The sequence below is a fragment of the Diospyros lotus genome, chromosome 9 (assembly GCF_014633365.1).
Source record: "Diospyros lotus cultivar Yz01 chromosome 9, ASM1463336v1, whole genome shotgun sequence".
Taxonomy (NCBI): domain Eukaryota; kingdom Viridiplantae; phylum Streptophyta; class Magnoliopsida; order Ericales; family Ebenaceae; genus Diospyros; species Diospyros lotus.
Genome location: NC_068346.1, coordinates 25,644,092 through 25,655,817, shown reverse-complemented (window position 1 = coordinate 25,655,817; position 11,726 = coordinate 25,644,092). Strand labels below are relative to the sequence as shown.

The 11,726-nt window shown below is 38.1% G+C and overlaps 1 protein-coding gene and 1 non-coding gene across 2 annotated transcripts; one reads left to right on the top strand and one right to left on the bottom strand.

Moving 5' to 3' along the window:
- Positions 1-1,073: 1,073 nt before the first annotated feature.
- LOC127809323 (uncharacterized) lies at positions 1,074-1,948 on the bottom strand. The gene is made up of 2 exons (XM_052348086.1): positions 1,641-1,948; positions 1,074-1,527 (listed from the first exon to the last, which is right to left on the bottom strand). Exons 1-2 carry the CDS (start codon positions 1,946-1,948, stop codon positions 1,074-1,076), a joined length of 762 nt encoding a protein of 253 aa, XP_052204046.1.
- On the top strand, positions 1,444-1,550 carry LOC127810728 (small nucleolar RNA R71). The gene has a single exon (XR_008025539.1). It is a non-coding gene; the product is annotated as a small nucleolar RNA R71 (small nucleolar RNA).
- Positions 1,949-11,726: the final 9,778 nt, after the last annotated feature.

Sequence of the window (11,726 nt, the reverse complement as noted above, 5' to 3'; positions counted from 1 at the left end):
TTATGCATTTAAAATTATTTTATTAAATATTTTTAATAAAAAATAATATTTTTGGTAATAGATATGCTATGAAAAAATATTTTATAAATTAATCAAAAATAATTTGATATTATAATTAGTATATTTAGGAAAAATACTATTTTTGTTAATCACAAAAATATTATAATTTGTATATTGAAAATTTTCTTTTTGTTAATCTTCAAAACTTTATTAATATAAGCAAGTTGACTCAACATTATAGTGGTTTGTCCAACAAGCCTACTCTACTCCCTTGGCTCCTCACCAAGGATTTACCAATCCACTATAGTTTTTGCAGACTCAACTATAACATCAGCTTTTCATAGGTGCAACTGTAATATCTTCTTTTAATAGGCTCAACAGTAATCAATACAATCGATTTTTAAAGGCTCAATTGAAACCACTTCATTTTTTAAAGGATCGGGTGTAACTTGTTACCTTTTAGAGATTAGACGTAACCACAATATGATAAAGAAGAATTACAATTTAAAACACTTAGAGAAGCTTTAACAATATAATGTACAAATTACAAGACTGGATTCTCACAAAGAAAAGAGAGATAAAAGAATATATAGATAATAAGCACTCATATCTTTTTCTATTTGAGGATGAAAGCTTGAAAAATTCTTTGGGTCAAAGTAGTAGAAAAAATTCAAAATCAACAACCTTGTATCTTCAACTTCATCTCCTTTTATAGTTGTTGTCATAAGGATGAAAATCTGTAATGATAGCTTTCTTTTTTCATAAAATAATCATTAGAATATTCAAATATCATGCTAAATGATTTATGAAAAATAATTGAATATTCTAATGATTATTTGCGGTTTGGTTTCCATACCTTGGAGTCTTGTCTCAATAATATTTACGAACTTGGTCATCAACTCTTCCAAGCTTGGTTTCTTCTCTTATTGTGGCTAGAATCTGGAAGGTGGTTGATGGTTTATGGCATTATGATTGCTCCATGAGAGGTTGGGGTGATTGCGTCATCTTGGATTGTAAGCATTGTTGTTTGGATTCTGTTGCTAACAATGGAAATTCCCTACAAAGTTGGCAGATTATGGCACACTTGCAAAAGTATTCCCCATTTGGCACTCTACTGAACCATGTCCTACCGCTCCACATAAGTCACAAGTGATGCTCCTGATAGGCATGGATAGGTTGCATAAATTGTCCAACTTTGCATTAAGGGTAACCACCTGAGCGGATAAAGCACTGATGTTGCTCACTTCATGTCCTACAGTCGGTCTCCTCATTGGTAACCTGTCAGCTTGCCATTGATAACTGTTGGATGTCATTTCATCCAACAACTCATAAGCTTCATCAGGTGTCTTCCTCATAATGGTACCTCTCGCAGCTGCATCAATCATAGAACGATTAGTAGAAGACAACCCATTATAAAAAGTTTGTACTTGAAGCCACATGGGTAATTGGTGATGTGGACACTTCCTTAACAACTTCTTGAAGCGCTCCCAAGCTTCATACAATGTCTCCATCTCATACTGCACAAAACTAGTGATATCATTTCTCATCTTTGTAGTTTTTTATGGTGGGAAGTACTTGGCTAGAAACTTTTGGGCCATGGCATCCCATGTGGTGATAGAACCTGGTGGAAGTGAACTCACCACGCTTTCGCCTTGTCTCTCAATGAGAATGGGAACAATCTTGGGCGTATAGCATCATCAAAAACTTCGTTATGCTTGAAAGTATCACAAATCTCCAAGAAGTTGGCGATGTGTGCATTTGGGTCATCATTAATGGAGCCACCAAATTGAATCGTGGCTTGCATCATTTGGATGATTGACGGCTTGATCTCAAAGTTATTAGCTTGTACTATTGGCCTACGAATACTCGAGGCAATGCCATCAACAGAAGGTGATGCATAATCGCTTAACGACTTTTGGGCTCCTCTATTTTGGTCTTCTGCCTCCATAATATCTTTTTGTTAGTTATTCAATCTATGAAACATTCTTTCAATTTCTAGATCAAAATTTATCAACTCAGATTTTTTAGCACGGGTCATGCATTAGATCCACCTAAAAAAAATAAAAAAATAAAAATGAATGTATGAATAAAAAAATTCAAAAACTATAAAATTAAATAACAGAAAATGATTCCATACTAAAGTAAGAATTGCAAATCACAATATTGTTAACAACTAGTCCCCGGCAACGATGCCAAAAACTTGATGTGCCTAAAATGCAATGGAAAGTGCACTAGTCGGTCAAGTAATAAAGTTAATGAGTAAAATATCGTCCCCACGGGGACTGCCGAAACAAGTACTGAAACGGAGCAATCCTATTCTTTATCTAGAAAAATTGAATTAGAGATAATATCAACTAACTACAAAATAAAGTAAGAAGAATACGACGTATCGAAAATAACAAAATAAAGAGAAATCATACAGGTTAAAATAGAGAGATAAGATAGCTAAGGTATTCGATTCACCTACGAGAATATTGTAATTCTTACCAAATAAGTTAATTAGATAGATTTTACTTACATGTGATAGCGAAATTTCATAACTTATTTATTATCCTTTGGTTCGGGTATAACAAAACTTTTGCTAATCACTAATTCTACACTTGATTCATGTAAAATTAATTAAATAACAACGCATTAAGTTTTGTGAAATTCACTAACTCAAATAACTAATTCAAGCAAATTCAAGTTATCGCAAAGTTGAATATTCATACTTGGTCCGTTTCAATATCCAATCTAAGTTATGTGATATGCAAAACTTAACATAGAATTACTTGGTCTGTATCATCTATGTTCATAAAATTATTTAACAGACGATTAGGCTATCAAAGTAGTAATAGCCATATCACATAATCACGTGAAATAAGCATCAATCAAATTAACCGACAATAGTATCAATCACAACATTGTCTAGCGGCTATCTCATTACCTTAGCTAACAAGAAATTCAACCAACCATGATAACATAAATCATCATAATTAAACTCCAGAAAAACATAATTAAAAACCAAGAATTAATTCAAGAATTAACAATCAAGAAAATTAATTCAGAATTAAAATTCAAGAATTAGTGATTTCCATGGCTGCTTTGCTTTTTCGTGCGGCCGCAATTAATCTCCAATCTTCCTTCGTGCGCCACCTCCCAGATTGCTCAAGTCCCTGCTCCATCAATGTGCCGCAAGGCTCTGATATTTTCTTCAAATCATCCCTATTGTGCGCCTTTAAGTTCTGTCGCCCCCGTTCTCTTCCCCCTCCCATTTATTATATATATATATATATATATAAAAGTTACACGCACAACGCACAAAGCCCTAATTCATCTCTCATTTCAATTTATATTATTATAATATTATAATTTAAGATGCACCCACTTACTCCACATTTCACGTGACTTTATATAATACATATATTTAAATAGTATAATATATAATATATCATATATATAAATAACATAATATATAATATAAAATATAATATTTAATAAACTCTTAATTATATTAACTTTAATTATGTTATAATACTAATTATTTATAATATTTATTTTTATTTATATTATAATATTAATTTTAAAATTAAATTTATAATAATTTTTTATTTTTTAACCAAAACACCAAGTAGTATTCCTGAAAAAAAACAAGAAATACTAAAAATTAAATATATGCAAAGAAAACTCAAAATACTAGACAATTCTAGATCAAACACATATAAAATACTAAAAACACTATTCAATTACGATAAATAAATGTGAATAAATTCCCACATCACACTTTTTATTAAAGCTCAAGCTCGGCTTCAAGATCTCCTTTATAGCTGTATATCCCATATTAATACCCTCCAACAACAGGTTGTTAACCTGTAAGCCTATCGAGCTTTATTGCAAGAATTACTATCTACAAGCTCATCTAAATATTCTCAACCTGTTCCAAGTTGGTCTCACCCACAACCCAATCCAACTCTTATTTCAGAACTTGATTCGAGCTTTATTGATATTTTTGGACCCATCTCACATTATGAAAATGAACCATTACTCGTGGATGATCCAAATCCAATCTAGAGCTCTGAATACCCCATCATCCCATAAAATGTCTCATTTCTTAATTTCCCATAGGCTACCTCTTTACCTCATCCCAGCGAAACTAGCAGTAGCCAGTGGCCACTCTAAAACGATGTCAATGAGTTTGGACCTGTCATGTTCGGTAATCATCATCGGCACTGAGCATCGCGACATTCAAAGCTATTAGTTTCTATAGTTTAACTTTTTAAGTAATTGTATTACCTTATGGTTTAATCTTTTGTACTTGTATTGAATATATGATCGAATGTCATGTTTTGGGTACTCAGTCTATGATCTATATCTATTGTGTAACACCCATTGTGATACTCCCTAATATTATCCTCGATTGCACAAAATATCTCAACCTCTTGCAACTGTTTAATAATTTCTTAAAAAGATACCAACTCTTAATTTTCATCTCATTCAAGACTTGAAAATTTTACATCCTCAGTCAAGCTACACATAGCTAAGTATCCAATAACCTCAAGCTATCAATGGCAAATTCAAACTTATTTATCAAGAAATAATTTCAATACATCTTCCCAGAATACATGCTGGTACTGCTCTCACTCCCTCAACTTTCTCACGGCTTTTCATTATTCGCAAGCGCTTTACCACATATCAACTGGTTCCTTATTTTCATAACTTGTTGACATCACTTTAATGATCGTCTAGTTATACATCTCCAAAGACCTCAAATCATATCACGATACTTAGTTCCAACCATTTTCTATAAGCTCAATTTCTACAAGCTCAAGTTCGTCATGGTGCTTTCAAGTTCTGCTTATCGGGTCGACCACCGACAACTTTACCTGATTCCGTAAGTCCATTTGGCACACTGAACCGTAGTCACAACCCCTATTGACTAGGTTTCCCATCACTCCTTTTATGGTTCTATGACTTATCAAGCAATTCTTGCCTTTTAGGTACCCGAACTCTACCTTGAACCAAAATCACAAAACTCATTGTCAAGGCTCTGGACCGGCCATGCTTTACTACTCGAAATCTCATTCACCGAGATCACACTGCCTCTCGCATTTTGTTCTTCAAACCTAGCTGACTATCAGCGCACGACTATCAAATTAGTTCCTCTAAGACACTATTCTTACCGTCAGCCAGCACTTGATCACATAGTAGGCTTACCCCCATACAAAGCGTCGACCCTTACACGAGTACGCCTCGAGTGAAAACTTTAAGATCTCGTCGTAGTAATTTAAGAACTATCATTCACTTTCATTGCCGCATGACTAACTCTTTTTCTATAAGAACGTCCATCCTAGGCCTTCATCAAGGCCGGTCTCACAAGCATGCACCAAATCTACCATATCCATTTTACCCGTTGGATAACTCTTACTATCCATGTAATACCCGGGAATGATTTAAGGTCATAAATAATATTTAATGAAGGGCATAAATGGAATTTTTGAAAAAATCGTTGGATAACTCTTACTATCCATGTAATACCCGGGAATGATTTAAGGTTATAAATAATATTTAATGAAGGGCATAAATGGAATTTTTGAAAAAATGAGGCTATAAGGTACACTAACGCAGTTTTAGATGATTGAATCAGTCGGAGGGAGTACCCCAGATCTTAGATAGCCAAGGAAAATGGTATAGTATCAACGAGTGATTTAAATTATGATTTTTAGTGATGAAAGAAAGTGGATCAGGAACAATTTTTGGTACAGCTATTGACCGGGCTGAGAAAACCGAATCGATGTAGGAGACGTTCAGAAGATCAACGGAGCAGGTTAAGGACTAGTATTTAATGTGTAGAACAACCCTTAAGCGATTTCGGGTTGAAACAAATAGATTTAAGGTCGAGTTAACCAGTCGGGCCCAAGTGCAATTTTTCTAAATTTGCTCGGGGGAGGTAAAAACGGTAATTTTCGGAAGTTCCAAGGGTGAAATGAGATGTACAAAGCTTGTGGGCCTTAGTAATATAGTTGGATTTATCAGGGGTGTTGTGGAGAGGGCAGAAATGTCATTTGAAGAAAACTGGGGGCCAAAGTGTAATAAATCGAAATTGAGCAGTGTGAATGCAAGCCAAAATTCAGCCGCCGCCTTCCACCGCACGTGGAGGCCATTTCCGGCGATGGGATGGTCGGGGAGGAACTGGGGGAGGTCGTATACGGCGTGGGCTGGCTTGGGGACCAAGCCTTGGCCACTGATTGGCCGGATTTTTGGTATAAATAGCAAGGGTTTCGGCCGAAACTTGTGGAGCAAATCGATCGCGATTTTGGATGGTTTTGAGAGAGTGGTTAAGGGGCTATTGGTGTTCGCATCAAGGGGAAGATTTTGGGAGGTTTAGGAAGCATTTTCATCAAGAATAGAGGTCGATTGAAGCTCGGCCAAGAGCGGGTGGCGGACCGCCTTCCGTCGCCTATAACTGCCATTTTCGGGCCTTTTCCAGCGAGGTTTCAGCTTGAAACCAGTACCAATGTGATCGACTTCAAGTGGGCTTCAAGGGGGTGCCACTTTCGGAACCATCGGAGCAACTATCAGCAGCCGAAAATTTGGGGAAGAAGGTGGCGCGTGGCTGCACGCGCCACACACCACTCGCACCCACGCGCTAGGCGCGTGGATGGGGGCATTTCAGTAATTTGTCCTCCAGTATTTTTATTTATTTATTTTGGGATTTATCATGTTAAAATAGTTGGGAAAATATTTGAGGAGATAATTATTTTGAAATTATTGAGATGAAAAATGGGAGAAAATAGAAGAAATTAAGGAAAATTTGAGGAAAATGGATTTTAATGCTTCCTTAATTAATTATGGTGTTTAGGAAGTGTGTGGTTCGAGGTTGTCTGTAAGTTTGAATACTTGTATTCTGGCACGCAAAGCGAGGTCATGCACGAGGATCAAGGCGATCCGAATACGTTCGAGGTGAGTAGTCTGACTCTAGTTTTACCCTTGTTTTGAAAATATCTTGGTGTGGGTATAGTGAGTTCAGGTGAGCGGTCTTTCCAGAACTCGGGATGCTATGCTTATGCGTTTTATTCATGTAAATATGGCATCATTTGCATATTGATCATGTGGTATATTGCATCAACTGTTTTTACTTGCAAAAGAGTCGGTGCATAGCGTGTGATTTTCATATCCTCAGGATATTGATTTTTCGTGTCGTTATTGGGTCCATATGGGACTGGATGGGGTCTTCTTGAGAATGGGACAAGGTTAATCCTGGTGAACGAGTGACACGGTAGGGCACTCGAGAGATTAAGTATGTCGCGGCAAGGTTAACCCCAACGGTGTGTGGAAGGTGTTTCCACGGGAGGTTGAGTCTGTCAGGGAGATTTCTCAACATAGACATGTTGCATATCGTTTTGTCTATGTATGCCATGCCCGTATGTTTGTTCATGCATTATGTAAACTGTTTCATGCCGTCACTTAGATGTTTTGTCATCTAACCTGGGTTATGCCCCTGGAACGTTCAATGTTCCAGTCAGGGACTGCTGCGAGGGCAAGGACATGGCCGGTTGAAGGTCAACGGTGCTTAGATTGATAGTCGTTGTAAACTTTGGGGTTTTAGTATGTATTTCAGCTTGTGTATGAACAATTGTACGATAACGTTGTTATCATTTGGTCATTTGTAATACACATTTTGTCATGATAATACTATGTAAGAACCTCGGTGTTTGATGTTAATGTATCCGCTGCGTTATGATATGTCTCGTTTAGTTGTTAAGATTATTGATCTTGTTAAGTTAAACAGGAAAGACTGGGGCTTTTGGGATCTTGTGTGTGCATGTGAAGGTTGTTCATGAAGCACCGCGCGTGATGATGAAAAATAAAAAAAAAGATTCCTGAAAATACCCTTATAGTAACACGCTCGGCGATACGGGGTGTTACAATCCAACCCAACCATTGAGGCAAATACTTACACGACCATCTCATGATCCCACTTAGCATTTCCACACTAATCATCGAGGTTAATCTACCCCTTGAACCTCATAATGTTCGTCTCTTCAACTCACGAGATGACCACGAACCTTGATGTAATTCTTTAAATAGGACACATGGTCCATATTCAAGACATTACTAGTTTCTTTTCCTTAGATCGTGTCTCCACAATACGATTTATCTTACTTTGGGTTGATTCCCTAGGCTTTCGATCTCGATCAACAAGCTAATGGCACACCTCGCATCCTAGACCATTGGAACTTGGATCCCATACAAGGTACAAACCCTACTATGTTGCCCCAGATCTTCCGCATCTAATCATCTCCCACGCAGTCTACTATGATGTCTCGATCGACGGGCCTCTCGTACCCTACTGTAAACCATTCCTCATCCCTCTACACACAGGTCCCTAGATCCAAACTTGTCACTGCGAACACCAAACCAGCAGTGTTGTCACACTGCTAGGGTCTCTTATCTCATCTTTGCGAGCTATATTGGTTGCACCACTGTTGCCTCCTCAACTAACGTAACTCATCCTCCATCATTCGACCATCTCTGGTCCCTCGCTTGACCAAATCCCTTGGATCCTTGTTCTACACATCTCACTTTCAGAGTCATTAAATGATTCTCGAAAATACTTATCATCCGATCCTAACTCATCAGCTATGCTATGCCACATTCGACTAATCATTCATGATTCGATCATTCTTGATAAATACCGGTTATTACATCATTCATCACAAGGATTTTGACTAATGACCTCAAATCAACAGTCTCTAAATCTCTTGGATCCATAATCATGGTTACCGAATCAACCTTAATTTCGAATCATATCATCAGACCCTAACTTTCATAGCTAGGTCATTCCGACCAGCTGTTCTATTGCTTAACAAGGTTAGATCCTCAATTCAATAATCTTTAAGATCTCAACTGAAGGTTCTAGCCAGCTAAGTTTAACAACCTAACTAACTTGGAGCTCTAATACCAATTGTAACACCCCGTCTCGCCGGGCATGTCACTGTAAGGGATTTATTAGGATTTTATTTTTTTCTTCCATACATAAGTTCAACACACGCAGTTTTTCAAAGAATAATCTTCACATGCTCACAAAATCCCAGAACCCCAGTCTTGCCCATTTAACTATCAAGATCAATAGAGCTAAGCTAAACAACGCATATCATTACGCAGCGAAAATAAACAAATTTATTATCATAGATTACCACAATCGTTCATACAACTATCTTCAAATCAAATAAAGATTACAAGACTTTAAGAAATGAAACTAGCGTCTGTTATGCTCATGATGCATTAGCTCTAACTGACCACGTCTTCGCCGCTATCGCAACCTATAACATCCTGCATCGAGCAATAGGAAGGACCGGAACAACTTACCCTGATGAGCCTGCACAAACTTCACAGGGGGTCACCCATCCTTGAGCTTCCCTAACTCAAGCACGCTTAACCCGGGAGTTCTTTGCCTACATTCAGCCCAAAAGGTATCCAACTGGTATTGTTTCCTTTCTTACTTATCCTCGATATATACTACCATTCTCTGAGCTCTTGGAGTATTATATTCTCCCCCCTTGAGCTCATGACATCCCCATCATGTGACCTTACAACCGGTCCTAGATCTCTCCCCTTGCATGGCTGATGTGGGATTCGCCTAAGGTGCCTACACACACCCCCCATAGGGACTTAGCATCCTTGCTAAGGTTTACCCCACCATTACACTCAGAGGCTCGGGTGTCGGCTTTGATACCACCTGTAATATCTTACATTGAGCGATAGAAAAGACCGGAACAACTTACCCTAATGAGCCTACACGAACTTCCCAGGGAGTCACCCATCATTGAGCTTCCCCATCTCAAACACGCTTAAATCGGGAGTTCTTTGCCTACATTCAACCCAAAAGGTGTAAGAACCCATATTTTTGTGAGGTTGCCACGTAATTTAAGCAAGTTTAGAATACAAAAAAATTGGCTTGATAGTAGTTGTCAGTACCGAATCAACTGCAAGGAATGCCTCGGAGTGAAATTGTCTAAGGAAAATGATATGATCTCGATGAGCGTTCCAAGATAAGATTTATGGTATCGAAAGAAATCGGATCGAGAACCATTTTCGGTACAGCTAAAATGCAGTTGCCATTTAGGTTGCAAAATTGAATCTTTGTAGGAGACTTTCAGGAAGTCAACGAAAGCTTAAGAGGGCTCTATTTTTTCGTAAGGAACAACTCTTCAGTGGTTTTGGGATGAAACGATAGCCCAGTGAGGACACTGGGGTAAAATCATCATTATCGAGTAATCTTGAATTATTAATGTTAGATTTTTAGTATCGAAATGCAATTTAATTTAGTGTTTGAGGGTATAATTGAAATTATGAAATTGCCCAAGTGAAATAAGTTGAAAATTGGAAGTTAATTGTGCAATTTCCTATATATATTAATGTGATATAGTGTGTGTATATATATATATATAAATGCGGGCGGGCGTGGAGGCCACACCTTGCAACGTGATGGCCACACCTTCTTCTACAAGTGGAGTTTTTCATGCAAGAGAGATGGCATGCCCTGCAACCTTCAAGTCATGCCTTATGAACCGATCGTGAGTTGGGGTGTTCTTCACGCAAGGAAGAATGGCCGAGGCAGGCGTGAGGCTATGGTGGAGGTTGCCTATAAATAGATAGAGAAATTTATGGAAAATGAAGAAGAAATGGAAAGAGAGTTGTGGCCGAGAGCATCAAAGAGAAGAAAGATGTCAAGAGAGAGTTTACGAGAGAGAGAGAGAGAGAGAGAGAGAGAAAGGGAGAGGAGATGGTGTCGTTGGCGGCCATAGCCACAAGCTCCAAGCAGCCGATGCAACTGCCATGGCAGACGCAGAGTAGATACGCTGGAGCTGCAAGCGCATAGTGGCCACATCGGTTCGATGGAGGCTGGTGCGGTGGTCGAAAATGGCCCGAAGCGAGTTCAGAGGTTGGGCGAAGGTGCTGGAAGCTCAAGCAGGGGCTGCCATGGCGGTGCGTTGTAGTGAGTAGGGCTGCAAGCAGCAAACACGACAAGCATGGAAGCGGCAGGTGTGGTGTAGTGTGGTGGTGCGTGGCGGAGGTGGCGCAATGACGACGGCATGGCTCACAGTGGCTGGCCACGTAAGGTGCAACAGATGGCCGTAAAGAAGAAGAAGCAGAGGAGTGGGAGGAAGAACAAGAAGAGAGGAAGAAAAAAAAAAAGGAAAAAAAGTCAAAAAATCCTAAAAGATCCTAGAAAAATAGGAAATGAATATTTATTAATATTTCGAGATTTTGGGCAAGAAAATGGTTTGGGCACGTGTTTCGAGGATAAGACACGCATACTGAGGAAGCTTGAGAGGCTAAGTTGAGGTAAATAAAATTTCCTAGAAAATTTCAGAAATTCAGGAATATTATTTTACGAATTGTCATAGTGAAATATTTAAGAAATATTTAGTTTGGATTTATTGAGGAAAAAATAGGAAGAAATAGAGAGAAAAATAAAGAAAATGTAAGAAATTATGAAAAAATAGGTTTTAATGCTTATTTAATCAAATATGGTGATTAGGATGCTTTTAGGCTTAAAGTTGAAGTGACTTGTGTTAATTTTGAGGTTAGCACGCAAATAGAGGCGATGCACGAATTTTGAGGCAAGGCGAAATATCGAGGTAGCCAGATAAGCTTGAGAAGGTAAGTGGTATTTCCCAACTGGATTTAGTTTTACGGAAAACGCTTGGTTTGTAAGTGGTTCAACCCAAAAACTTGATTTT